Raw genomic sequence first — 14,439 nt, 5'->3', positions numbered from 1 at the left:
TTATTTTTTATTTTTTAGAGACAGGGTCTCCCTGTATTGCCCACGCTGGTCTCAAACTCCTGGACTGAGGGGATCCTCCTGCCTCGGCCTCCTGAAGTGCTAGCATTACAGGCAGGAGCCATCACACCTGGCCCAAGAATAAGAATTTTTAATTACAATTTTTAAGAATAATTTTTCCAAAAACTGAAAAGCAAGTTTTAACTATGTAACTTCACAAGCTGGATACAACTGCAAAGCAGTCCCAGTCCCAGTAAGTGAGGTGTGAAATTCTTTTGGTTATTTTAAAGGGCTTCTTTAAAAATAGAATATAAAGATAATTGGTATGTGATTATATTCTCTAGCTTAGGCAGCCTCACCTTTAATGCATCACTGAGCAAACAAAGAGATGTCTTTATGTGAATAACTGCTTGGAGGGTTTCACCGCAGAACAGGTTTTCCATATGCAGGAGAGCGGTTATGACTGGAACCACCTAGAGCCTCCTCACTCCTCTGGGAGGACTGTGGGCTCTGCTCTCTAATGAGTTTAGCCTGAACACAGCCCTTATTCAGCTATCTTTCCGTGTGTGTATGGAAAGTCTCCCTTAGATATCCCTGTAAAGATCAACCTAAAGTAAAAAGGTCTTCGCCTGTGGTTAAAGATCAGATTTCAGGGAGGTAAAGGCAGAACTGGCCCAGGACTCTGTGTGTGCCAACCTCTAAATCTGGCTGTGTCTTTAATTCTCTGTCCCAGTGTCCCATTTCATTCATGTTTCTGCAGTATGCGTTACACACTGTACCAACCCTCAGGCAGAGTTTGGCCATTCTTTCAAGTCAAACACCAACTTTTCCAGCAACAGAGATATATTAACATTGGTTAATATATCAAGCAAATCCTTATCTGCCCTCCCCCTTTTTATTCCGGGTCCTCTTTCGTAATAAAGCAACAGTGACAGCCCCCTTCAACACCAAAAAGGAGTATTTTGTGCATGTGAATCTCAGGTCTGCTCACTTTGGTTTAAGGAGAAAGCTGCTCTCCTGGTGACTGGCTCGCCAGCTTAATCAACTGTCTGAGTTCTGCCTTTCTTTTCTTCCTGTCATCTTTCTCTGATCTTTACTCTTTGGCTACTTTATCAGCCCCTCAATCAACTCCTGTCACTTTGTTTTTGAAGCCAGAATTTCACTAAAATGTCCTCTTCTCATGGTCTTTATAACTTTACTATCACTCTCAGTCTAGGAATTCATAGTATAAACTAGTACATTAGGGAAATTCTTATTCTGACCTGACTTTTAATCCATTGAGCACCAGGAGCCAAGCCAACCAGAAACTAGGGGTAAGAGTGAGAACAGAGTCAGAATCATTCCTAGCATCTCAATAAAACACAGACCTTTAGCTTAGAGAACTTCTGGCCATTCTCTCTTTTTCTCGTGATATTCTTGAGTTGTTTACACACTGCTTTGCTTATACAGATGAAGAAATCACAACCAAGTCTGGCTAGGAGATAATGGTTCCAAACACCCAATTCAGGGCCTGGCTTTATCCCAATCACCACATCCTCAACTCTAGACAAATCTTCTAGGTTCTTAGCCCTGGGTCTACGGATGGGCTTCAGGCTGGCAATTCCCCCTTATATGGTCCTGTGCTACATAATGAAGGTTGGTCAACAATGGATCACATATACAGTGGTGGTTCCGTAAGAATATGATGGAGCTGAAAAATTCCTATCACCTGGTGACTTCGCAGAGCAGCGCATTATTCACATTTATGGTGATGCTGGTGTAACAAACCTACTGCGTTGCCAGTCGTTTAAAATGTCTATGATGTTTGCACAACAACATCATCGTCTAAGGACCCAGTTTACAGAATGTATCCCCCTTGTTAAGTGACACATGACTGTATGTGCACTTTGCTGGAATATGTACACATCTCTCAGAGGGTTTGAAATCCCAAACTACACTGGACTTAAATGATCCAAATAATAACCTCACAAGAATGTCAGCTCAATAGAGTATGAATCTTTGTTTTGTTCACTAATGTACCCTAAGTGCCTAGCACAGGTCCTGGGACACTGCATCCTGAGCAGACAGGGCAATATGATTTCTGGTCATGGTTTACTCTGAATACTCAGAGAAGAGCAAGAGTAGGCTATTTTCGGTACCTTTCACATGAGGACCAAGATTTCTCCTCATGATCAAAATCATCCAGGAGAGGTGGTAGCTGCATTACTATCTTTTATTCTTTTTTGAGACACAGTCTTGCTCTGTTGCCCAGGCTGGAGTGCAGTGACGCCATCTTGGCTCACTGCAACCTCTTCCGCCTACTGGGTTCAAGTGACTCTTCTGCCTCAGCCTCCCAAGTAGCTGGGACTACAGGCACCCACCACTACGCCCGTCTAATTTTTCATTTTTAGTAGAGATGGGGTTTTGCCACGTTGGCCAGGCTGGTCTCGAACTCCTGACCTCAGGTGATCTGCCTGCCTCGGCCTCCCAAAGTGCTGGGATTACAGGTGTGAGCCACCGCGCCTGGCCCATTACCATCTCAATATTAGATTTACTAACAATTTTGGCCAGTCTTGCTAGATAATCTAAAAGAATGGTTCTACATCTGAAAGCTTTCAAGTTTATCTGGTTAAGCTGTTTCAAAATGCCAATCCATTCTCCATCTGCTTTCTTAATCTCAGCTCCTCCCCCATTCTGATTACACAGCTCTAGTTTAGAGCCAGGTAATGAATTCCTGCAAAAAGCTCCCTATGTTACTGATACCTTCTTCTTCTCCTACTGTATGAGAAGTGCTGATCTAAGAAATAATCTAAGCAGGATCTGAAAAGGAAACAGAAGTATACTGAGTTTACCAGGCTCTTGATAAAGCTACTTCCAACACAGGGAACAAATGAGTTAGATATGCCTTGTTCAGAAATAGAAAAGGCAAAGGAAGTAGAGAAACTACCTTTAATACCAAGTCCATCTGTTAGGAACAGACAATCCATCAGATGGATTCATAGGGGTTAGGAGAACACAACAAAGAGACTGAGGAAGATAGAGACTGTATTTTTATTACAATTTGGTCCAATTCAGTAAAAATTGGCAAAGTGCTCTCATTCCAAACATGCCCAGCGTTCAGCTAATCCCCTCACTGTGGAGTAAGGAAAGAAGGTACAGAATTATGAACCCCCTACTCCCCAAATAGGAGGGGCTCCACCTCCTGAATGCAGGCGCCGAAACTAACCTCATCAACTATCCCCTCCTAATTATAAACTAGGTAGAGAAATAAAGTGCTTAACACAGGTGATGTCCTTCTAAACTTTATGATTTGTAAACATGCTTTACCTCACCTCCACTAAAAACCCAGCCTCTGCCAACCTCAATTCATTCTTGATTGGCAAACAAGACCAGAAACTATCCCAGAATAATGTTTCTCTCTGGAAAATCTTGGGGGAATGGGTGCAATAAGGTCAGCCCTGCAAGATGCATTTTCCTTGGACTTACAATACAGCGTATTATACTGAGAACGCCATGTTCCCAACCAGCTTGGTCTCTTTTCTGTTACAAACCTGAAGTAAACAGATTCTACAGCAGCTACAAGTCTGTTACCAAGGCCACTGTATTGATCAATATAATTAACATTCACAATTCATCTAGTCCAGCATGACAAACCAGCTGGGCTATTTCTCATAAATGAACACTGGGAATCTTCATGCCTTGCTTGCTAAGAAATCTGGTGCTCAGAAGCTGGGGGCCAAACCCTCAAGTACTGAATTAGAAATGGGATACCACCTGGCCACCCACAGGAAACTGAATTAGTTACCAAAGCAACTGGTCACATCTGCTATCTCTAGGATGCACCTATTTCAACTTTCAAAATAGCAAAATTTGTTGGGCATGGTGGCTTACACCTGTAATCCCAGCACTTTGGGAGGCCGAGGAAGGTGGATCACCTGAGGTCAGGAGTTTGAGACTACTCTGACCAACATGGTGAAAACTCATCTCTACTTTAAAAAAAAATTCGCCAGGCGTGGTGGCACATGCCTATAATCCCAGCTACTTGGGCAGCTGAGGCAGGAGAGTCCTTGAACCCAGGAGGTTGCAGTGAGCTGAGATTGCACCATTGCACTCCAGCCTAGGCGACATGAGCGAAAATCCATCTCAAACAAACCAACCCACAAAATAGCAAAATTCTGAAGGTGTCCCTTTCCCCTGAATCTTGCCTAAGTTACACACTTGAAGTGAAACAGCACACGCAAAATTTAGTGCCAACTAGAGCCTGAGCTTCTGGCTAGGACAAGCATTGGCCCAGTTCCCAGAAGATTGTAATTCTAAAGAAGGTGTTTCAAAGAGAGAAGGGCATGTATAGCTTTTGAGCATCAAACTCAGCCTTTGGTTCAGAAGGGGCAGCCAAGGTTGCAGAGTAAGAATCAGAAGTTTGCTCATCGCTGCTGGGCAGAGCTGTTGTTTACGACTTTCAGGGTTCCAATGTACTTTCCAAAATCAAACTATTCAACTTATCACTAATCCCCAAACCTCAAACACCCTAAGTGAAAGACTCCCTGTTCTTTAAATCAAGAGCATGTATAAATCAGGATACCAGTTTCAATTTTGGGCAGTGTCCCTAATGCAAAGGGTTTAAAAGTTGTTTCAATGGTGAGAAATTCAAGTTACCACCCCATTATGGTCTAAGGATATCCCTGTGCCCACTGCTACTGGGCTAAGAAGCTGGAGGCATATATTCAGATGTCTTCTCCCTAACCTCCTATTTCTGGCATTATAAAGGGATCTATTAAGGTGTTGGAAATTCTCATAAATTTCTCACCTGTGGTTCTCCGTACTTCCTTGTACCTATGTGAGAGGGCTCTAAGTTAGAAAAATCACCCCAGCCAACTGAAAGGAAAAGTGAGTCAAAGCCACCATGTAAGTCCAACTTACTTTCTCTTAAGAATGATTATCTCACGTTATTTTTTATTTTTATTTTAATTTTTTTGAGATGGAGTTTCACCCTGTCACCCAGGCTGGAGTGCAGTGGCGCAATCTCAGCCTCCTGGGCTCAAGTAATTCTCCTGCCTCAGCTTCCTGAATAGCTAGGATTACAGGTGTGCACCACCACACCTGGCTAATTTTTGTATTTTTAGTAGAGATGGGGTTACACCATGCTGATCAGGCTAGTCTTGAACTCCTGACCTCATGATCTGCCCACCTCAGTCTCCCAAAGTGGTGGGATTATGAGCGTGAGCCAATGCACCCAGCCTATCTCACGCTGTTTTATTCAATAAACATTTTTTGACAGTATTGTGTGCCAGGTACTCTACTATACATATGTGTGAGATATGGTCCTTGCCCTTAACATGTTCCACCTAGAAAAGTCAAGTAATGAGCAAGATTCAAATATCATCAGGTCAGTCCTTATAATATAATAGTTTGAGAAGTACTACATTGAAATCAAACCTATTTTTGAGAGACATAGAAAAGCAAATTATTTTGTTTAGTTTTGATAATCTACTATGTGAGCTCCCTATTTCAAACACTCCTATGGAATCAGCTCTGGAGCTTCAGGGGCATCTGCATTTCATATGAAGAACAGTACAGCTGAGACAATACCAAAAAATCCGACAAGTGGCCAAAATGCTGGTTTGAATGTGTAAGTTCCTGAGTTGAACTCTCAAGGCATTTATAATGAGTCTTTTGGGAAGCTGAGGAGCATCCCAAAGAGGCAGGTGACAACACCAACAACCTCAGCCTTGTTCCAAGCCATAAGGACAAACTGCAAGCTGGAAATTTAACCTCTTAGCAGTCTGTGGACTTGTAACGAAAAGAGATAGTGTGGCTTGGAGGCCTGCCCTTCTACATCAGGGTTTTAAAACCCAGGATCCATGAGTTTCAGAAGTCCCATAAATCCTCTGACAGAAATCCCACAGATTTTAGTGCTCCTGAATTTTCCTGAGGAAAGAACCATGATTTTCATTAAATTCTTAAAAGAACCTCTGACTCAAAGAGTAAGAATCATTGTTCTACAGTCTCTAATCCAGTGATTCTCAAGAGTATTCCCTCAAATAGGCAAAAGAGAAGCATATTCCAATTTTCTATCTTCCACACTGATCTGTCTACTTATTGACCTCTCTTCTAAAATTAGAAACAAAGATAGAGGTGTGCATTTTGAAAATTCAAGGTGAATCTCTAAAATAAAGCGAACAGTCATGACAGCCTGAATAAGCTTTCCTTAAAGTCTCTGAGGAAGGAGAAAGGGTAAGTCTGGTCAAAGAGGGCAGATCAGAATCTCTGTCCTATTAACTTTTTTTTTTTTTTCTGAGACGGAGTGTCGCTCTGTCATCAGGCTGGAGTGCAGTGGTGCGATCTCAGCTCACTGCAACCTCCACCTCCCGGGTTCAAGTGAATCTCCTGCCTCAGCCTACTGAGTAGCTGGGACTACAGGTATGCACTGCCGTGCCCAGCTAATTTTTTTTTGTATTTTTAGTAGAGACAAGTTTCAGCATGTTGGCCAGGATGGTCTTGATTTCCTGACCTCATGATCCGCCTGCCTTGGTCTCCTCTCCCAAAGTGCTGGGATTATAGGCGTGAGCCACAGTGCCCAGCCTGTCCCATTAACTTTTATGATAGGTCTCTCTCTCTCTCTCTCTCTCTCCCATTAACTTTTATGATAGGTCTCTCTCTCTCTCTCTCTCTCTCCCATTAACTTTTATGATAGGTCTCTCTCTCTCTCTCTCTTTTTTCCCTCCACGTTTCTGGAGCCACAATGAAAACAGGTCATGGCCCAAAAGCTTTGACATGAGGTCAAGCCAGTCCTGGGGGAACAGGGACAAAGTACTTCCCATTATGCACAAGAAAACCTACATCCCAAAGGTTCACCTTAACACAGTCAGTAAGCATTAGAAGAGCTGGAGCCATATATTAAAAACAGAACTTCCAAAATCCTCATTGCTCAAAACTCAGTATGAATGGCTTCATTCAGGAGGTCTAAGTGAATGAAAGATGGTTATACTCACCTCCTCTAAGCCTCTTGTCCCTTTACCCTGTCACTCCCAAATTTACCATATAGTTCACACTGAGCCATGCATCATCGTGGATCAGCATATTAGCATTTTCCTTGGCACACAGGCTCAGAGGGATTCCACTAATGCCACTGTATGCTTGTAGGTTCAGGAGAGAAGAGAAAAACATGTAAACAATAGGGTGTGCTCTCATTGGACGGTTTCTAAAATTGTGAAGAAGTAAGCCTGAGGCAGGTCCAAGATGAACAGCATGGAACAGTCAGCAGTCCCAGACCCCTCCTGCTTATTATGCCTCATTTCCAATGCACAGCTGAGTACAGGCTGTCCACTTTAAAACAAGTGAACTGGCTTGGGCTGGTAGAGGAGAACATGTTAAGCTCATTAAGCCCCACAGGTTAAGTACACAGGCACATTAGTGGAGGCGTTGACGCTTTCACGGTAAGAAAGCAGGAGCATGCTTGGAGAGTACTGTACCTGTGGTTCTCAAAAGTACTTTCCCAATCTCTACCCCAGGATTCCAAATACCATCTTTTACCAGTAGTTCATTAAACTTTTTACTTTGTGTCCCATTTGGGTAGTAAATAATTAAGCCCCCAATGTATAATACTAAGCAGCACCAATCATGACCTACGTTCTGAGATTAAGGCACCTGGCTGAATCCTTTAAAAAATTAAACAGAGATAGAAACAAAAATGAAATCAGTCTTAGTCTCTCAACAAAGGAATGGATGCTCGACTTGAGTTCTATGAGTGGTATGCAGCAAAAGCCACACATTTCTACAGGAGAAAATCAGTTACTTATAATTAGGAACAGGCTGTTAAGAGCAATGAGAAAACAGTACCTGGAGTACGTATCTAAAATGATAAAGTCACAGTTCCGAAGTCTTTGGAATTATTTCATGTAATTCAAGGATTCTACTTTGGGAAAACCCCCAAACACCTGCAGTTTAAGGAAATAAACTACTGGAATGAGAGTGGCCCAGTGTCTGACAAATACCCACATTCTATGAGTGTATTATATATTATGGGAAATGAATGGGGGAAGGGTAAGGTAGAGCACATCTCACCTCCATCAAAAGCTCTAAGATCTCTGTCTATACACCCAGCCCCCGTTATCAACAAATGTTTTAGAGTTCAGTAGCTATGAACTCTATATAAAATAACATTTTTGTCAGAAAAAAAATTTTCCTGTTGAAAAGACATTCCAATAGAAACTTCTTTGTTTTGGCTCTTTCAAAATTAGGCTCCCATTTGCACTATTGTGTTGCACCATCCAGAAAGTTAATAAACAGGTTGACCACATAAACCAGGGGACTTTTCAGAGTTAAGGAGGCACTCATTGGACAGCATGCTAGGAAAACAGGTATAAACCAGAACTGCACCAGGCAAAATAGGATATATGGTCACTCTAGGTACAAAAACTAATTGATATTTACTAAATGCTACTCCTCTCAACCATCTATATAGGTGGCACTACATTGTTCTCCATTTTATAGACGAGAAAATGGACACTCTGGCAGGCTAAGTCACTTGTCCAAGGTCACACAACTACTAGATGGTAGAGACTAAAGGTAAAACTGACTCCAAAAATCAAGTGCTTAACTTATATTCCACTACTACTCACAGTTTTAGGAACAGAAACGGGAAGTTAAAGGGGTCTTATGTAACAGCCAAGCAACAGTGAGAAAAGAACTACTTGAGTGAAAAAAATATATGGAATCAGAAAAGGACAGGCAACTGCAATTCTGTGTGAATTTTTAACTGCTTACTACACAATAGGCACTGATAGTATTGACAATAACCAAAAGGAAAATTTGTGGTAAGAATTTGTCTTCAGCTTGGGATTCTCAGATTTCAGCCTGGAAAAAACTCTGGGTATGCTCACATGTTGTCCTTCACACATGACAGGAATGCTTCTGATGTACCTCATTAGCATGTGTTCTGAATTACCATTCAGTTCTGAATTATAAAAAATTATGTGTCCAGTATAATCAGGGAGGACATTCCTTATAAAAATGCAATACTCACATTCCCAAACTTGAGAAACAGGTAGGTATAAATGATTCTCCTTTACTCGCCAGTTCCTTTAAAAAAAAAAACCCCAAGAGGGCATTAAAGTACTTATTTACAGATCATTAACTACTTGGAGTGGCAGAGTAAACTTGCTAAAAGTCACAGGCAACTGAAGACCTGCATGATTCTATGTAACAAAATATCCTTTACAGACAACTTTCCAGGAATACTATATCAAGGGTGGGCACAGTAGTGCATGCCTGTAATCCCAGCACTTCAGGAGGCTGAGGTGGGAAGATCGCTTGAGCCCAGGAGTTCAAGACCAGCCTGGGCAACACAGGGATTTCCCCATCTCTATAAAAAATAAAAATACATTTTAAAAAACAATCTTATATTGGGTAAAACACTCTGGATCGATCCAAATGACACACTCTTGATGAAAGAAAAAGTACACATTTGTAACCTTGCCAGCAAAAGATCTAGACAACCACTGATCTAGAAATCTAACAGATTTCTTAATGTTACAAGCCAAATGTTTAAAGGAACTTGGAACAAAGCAATTTGGAAACCAGAGTGTAACTAACTAAACCAAGTAAGAAAAAGAGAGGTAATCAATATCTGTGGAGAAATCTTAAAAAGAGGACCTGCTTACACCCCGACTTCTGTTTCAAAGACTCCTACTAAAGCAGCAGCCACTCTAAGAGAATCAAGAGATACTAATGATGTGAAGAAGACAGGAAATGCCAACTTATCAAATCTCCTTTCAGTGATTCTGACAAGTCCTGGTATAAATTCTATAAAACTGTACCAAAAATTAACCATAAGATAATTGATGAGAAAAGGAGAATCCTGGATTGTACCTATCAGGTTAACACCCAAGCTGTACCCACTGGGCTCTACTTACTGTGCTTCCTAAGTCTCAGCTGACCCTTTTGATGAATCAGTACTACAGAGGTTCATTCAAATAAAGAATATCCTGTAAACGAAAGTAGTTTCTTTTGTGCTGTTCTCCTTCCCCACATTTTGCTGGCGGTAAAGGTCTGACTACACAGATCCTAGGTCAAATGTTTAATGGATCACTCTGGAGAGTACCCTTAATGTTCAGAAGTCCAGAGAACAGCAAACGTTCTGATAGGCCTTGCAGAGAAACATGCTTATTGTAAGAGCTCTCAACAAGTTGGAGATTTGAGTTTGCACTATGAAAAAAGAATCAACTTGACACAATGTCAACTTTCAAAGGTCCAAGGACAGTTATTACTCCTGTTACACAAAACAGCAGAAAAAGAGGATAAATAACCAGTGGTTATGGGGAACTAGATGACTTACTTGGTTTGACTGAAAACGGCCAACATTAAACAAGGATCTTCTACAGTTGTGGTACAATGTACCATTACTCTACAACTCAAGGATTCCTTCTCTTACCTCAAGCCATACTTTCTTTCCTAGCCATACCAACTGAAATCACCAGTGACAATTGCAAACTGGCCTTACAATGTGAATCATACTACAGCTATTAATATAGTCCTGTGAAAATTTCTTTTAGAACTCTGTATCAGGAAAAGTTGTCCTCTTGAGGAACTGACATGCATTCTTTCCCATGCCTGTTAAGGAAACTCTAACTGTGATTCCTCTTATCCTCTAGCTGCTAAAAGTTTAAAGTTGCATGTGTTAATCAACCTCAACAACCAACTTAGCCCTGAGGTTAACAATTTGTTTTTCATTCTTTCTATAGTTTTTACTTCCTTTTATATAAAATGTCTTGTGTTATAAGCCACTTCAAATGCCCATCGAAGAATATAAATATGCGAATAGACTTTTAAAAAATTACGCTTGCTATCTTAACTCCCCAGCATGCCTCCATCTCCACCTGTTCCAAAAAAGTAGGCACTTACTTGGCAGATGAGGAGATGAATGTACAAAAGCTAATTAATTTGCTCAACTAAAGTCAACCCTTTAGTTGACTTCTGGACGCCCACACAACTCAAATCTTCAATCAAACCAACAAGCCCCATTTTGTTCAGGAGCAGTGTGATAGACGCCATGGCACACGAAACTGAGTAAGTCATGTGTATTGCTGGAGGATCTAGATATGATGGGCATCCACTCTCTACCTCAAACAAAACAAACAACATCAATAAAACCTGGCCAGAAAGTGACACTGGGATCTGATCTAATTGAGGACCAACAAGGTCACCCCGAAGTAACCTATATCCTCTGGCATCAAGAACATCCTCAATTCCTGAGGGGCCTCAGGGGTTCAGAATGATCCAAGGATTACTGGTCTAGAGCCAGGGTAGAATTCCCATAGGTGAAGGACTGCACCACTTGAAGAGGTCTTTTTCTCACACCATTAATACCATGCCAAGTTACCTTTCTCCCCTCTTACTTTACCCATGCTTTCTCACGTTATCAACACATGGCAGAGGTACAAAAGTGACAAGTCATAATGTTCAGTTCAGCAGAAGTTTTGAAAAACAGATTGCCTAGGACTTGCTATATGACCTTGACTAGTCTTCAACTGATCCATTAACTAAATAAATGCCTTTTATCGTCACTAGGGGAAGGGTAATTAGTCATCATAAAGCACTTTATTACAAAGTCCTACGTAAATTCTAAACAATAAAACTCAGAAGAGAAAGATTAATAAGAAACACGGTGGGACACATTTACCGGCAAATGGAATCTTAAAACAGGGTCTTCCCACATTCCTGGCAGAGCCTGCTTCTTTTAGTTAATGGAATATAAGTCTAAAATCATTAGCACTTGGCCTGACAATAACACACATTAGCAATATTCCTCCTGGGAAGAAGAGAGGAAAAGGGATAGTTATTCCTGGTAGGTAGCCATATGGACATCTCAGTTACTAGTTAGCCAGGTGGGCAATTAATATTTGAGTACCTACTATATGCTGGATACAGAGCTAGGCACACTGGATACAAAGGTGAACAAGAATCTCTGCCTTAATGAGTTTTACAATCTACAACATAGACTTTGTCTTATCAACAGTGGTACTTTCAAGAATACAGATTTAACTAACATAAAGGCAAGTAAGAGCAAAGATGCCAGAGTCTGGGAAATTTGGGAACTGGGGCCTTCCCATTCTTTCCTCTAACTCCTCTGAGGTCCTACCCTCAATCATTTTGCTTACAAGGACTGTGACTGTTTCTCCAAAGAATAGTGTAGATTGCAAAAGTTCACTGTACCAACTGAACTGACGGCACTAAAGTTAATCAGATTTCTCAGAGTCGAGGGATCTTCCACAATCTTTTAAAGGAATTAATAAATTCTTAATTTTGTGAGAAAAAAGTGCTAAAGCACACAATGGCGACTTGTCTTTTTAAATCTTGCATTTGATTTCTGGAGTGGCAGGTTAATTCCCTTAAAAAAAAAAAAAAGCCATCTCTCCTGCTTAAGACAGCTTTACTAGCTGAAGCCTCAAGGACTTAACTATTCCTGCAACCCTTGCTTTGTTCAGCTCTGCATCCCATTAAACACTGCAGGCAGAGACAGCTTTGTAAGACTCCGTCTTTATACAGAAGGGAGACATTTATCTGGGTTCTCATTGGCTTCAGGAAGGTCACCTCTTTGTAAAGGTTTTCTGGTCTACTGCTAACTGGGTGCCAGGTGTATGGAAAATCAAGATATGGTTGGCAGTAAATGATCAGAAAGCAGTAAGGATCCCAATTCCACCACTCAGGGCTAGTTAGACTACAATCTCCAAAAGTTGCCATTTATGAGAGAATTCGAAGGGTGTCCTTTGAGCTCAGCCCACTGCACAATAGATCAAACTTGTTCTGCCTCAAAAGTACAGTCAAGAATGAGCAATCGTTCCTTACCACCCACCACTCCAACCCACCCAAGTTCCCTTCTCCAGGGATGCCTAAGTGATCTATTCACATGACTAGGATCCACCTGTATCCATGACAGTGTCTCCTGCCACCAACCTCCAAATGTCAATTTCTTACATATTTCGAAGTAACAGAAGGCTGCAGAAAGTGAAAATCATAGATTTTCAATTTCCTTTTACCCTCATTGCTTTCACCTGTATATTAGAGCTAGCTTCACGCATTCTTTTCTCTTGCCTCCCAGCTATCACGCAGTTGTTGGATAAACCGGCCACTGCTCCCAAAGATTTGATGGAAATTCTGCCAGATTTACCCACTCACCTGAAGGGAGATTTTCTGAACACCCCATGTCCCTGGACTGGTCACAAGGGTCAGCTAAGTTGGTTCACCCCCTCCCACTCTCGTCTTCGAGGCCGTTCATCCAGGAAAAGTCAGCCGCAAATTTAAGGCCTGGCCCTGCCGGGTTTAAAAACGATCCCAGAGGACTTGGGCCGAGGGACAAAGGAAAGTGAGGTCAGGGGCGGCCTTTTCAGCCCGGGATAGGCCTGGGGCCGCACGGCCGCCACCCACTACATCACCTCCGCCGCCTCCAGTCACCCCAACCCCAGCCTCAGAGGTCCCGAACTAGCCAGAGCCTGGGCTTGCTCGCGTCCCTTCCGCGAGGCCAGAGCCCGAGCCCCCGCCGCCAGCCAGAGCCCCCGCACCTTCTTGGGCGCCTTGGTGACGGTGGCCATGAAGGAGTACTTCTCGGCGTCCTCGATCTCCTTGGCCTGCTTCAGCTCCTCCCCGACCCCGGGCAGCGGCATCGCGTCAGGCATCGACATCCCCCGGCCGGCCCGGCCCGCGGCTGACCCGCCGCCCCCGCCTCTTTCCCCCTCCGGCGTCCGCCCGCCTGCCCGCGCGGCGCCCTCCAACACGCGATCGCCCACCCTCCCGCCGGGCCCTGCGTCGAGCTGCGTCGGCTTCTGAGGTGCTGTGGTCCGCGCCTCGTCTGCTTGGCAGCCCAAGACAGCCGGACAGCGACCGCGGCCACCAGAGAACCAGAAGCAGCAGCTCCGAGCTCCGACCTGCCCGCGCCGCCACCTCCGCTGCACGCAAACACGCACGCAAAGCGAGAGTAGAGGGCGGTGACGCCACGTCAAGTACTGGCAGCTCCCGGGAGGGGGAAGAGGCGGGGAGAAACGGCACTCTGTAGTGACGTCACCACGCTGGGCTGGGCCACAGAAGCCGCTCCTTCTCTCCCGCTCCAGAGCAGTTCTCAGGGTGAGCAGGACCCTTTGTGCCACCAGGTGGCGCCATCAGCCCTGGGAGCAGTGCGTGGTTCATGCAAGGTTGCTGCGGAACGGAGGGGTCTTTGGGTTGCGGGGCTCCTGGCGAGGCCTCAGAGGGGCATAAAATGGGTGTTTGAGAGGAAAGACAAGAGCCCCACACGACACATCCTACAGCCATTCCTAGGAAAAGTCTGGGGCTTGAGGCATCCCACTCACTCACTGATCCAGCCCCAGGCCCTTTGGATTAAAACTCCTTCCCAAGGGGCCTGCCTCTTGGACTTCACAGGGGGCAGAACTGACTCAGAGTAGTCTGGTTTCTGCACAACGCTTTGTGACT

At 43.4% G+C, this 14,439-nt stretch overlaps 1 protein-coding gene across 2 annotated transcripts in view; it reads right to left on the bottom strand.

Annotated features, from left to right (window-relative positions):
- AHCYL1 (adenosylhomocysteinase like 1) overlaps nt 1-14,017 on the bottom strand; it is a 40,816-nt gene extending 26,799 nt beyond the window's left edge. Inside the window, exon 1 of one of the 2 annotated variants that reach the window (XM_017499299.1) lies at nt 13,536-14,017. In XM_017499299.1, coding sequence (XP_017354788.1) covers nt 13,536-13,655 — 120 coding nt within the window. In that variant the 5' untranslated portion in view covers nt 13,656-14,017. Of the gene's footprint in view, nt 1-13,152 lie in introns of both variants that reach the window. The other variant, XM_017499300.2, reaches the window with a different exon arrangement.
- Between the last annotated feature and the right edge of the window lie 422 nt (nt 14,018-14,439).

This window comes from Cebus imitator, unplaced genomic scaffold (genome assembly GCF_001604975.1).
Source record: "Cebus imitator isolate Cc_AM_T3 unplaced genomic scaffold, Cebus_imitator-1.0 Scaffold256, whole genome shotgun sequence".
NCBI classification, from domain to species: Eukaryota; Metazoa; Chordata; class Mammalia; order Primates; family Cebidae; genus Cebus; species Cebus imitator.
Note: the sequence above shows the minus strand (reverse complement) of the source record. Positions and strands in the feature narration are given on the sequence as shown.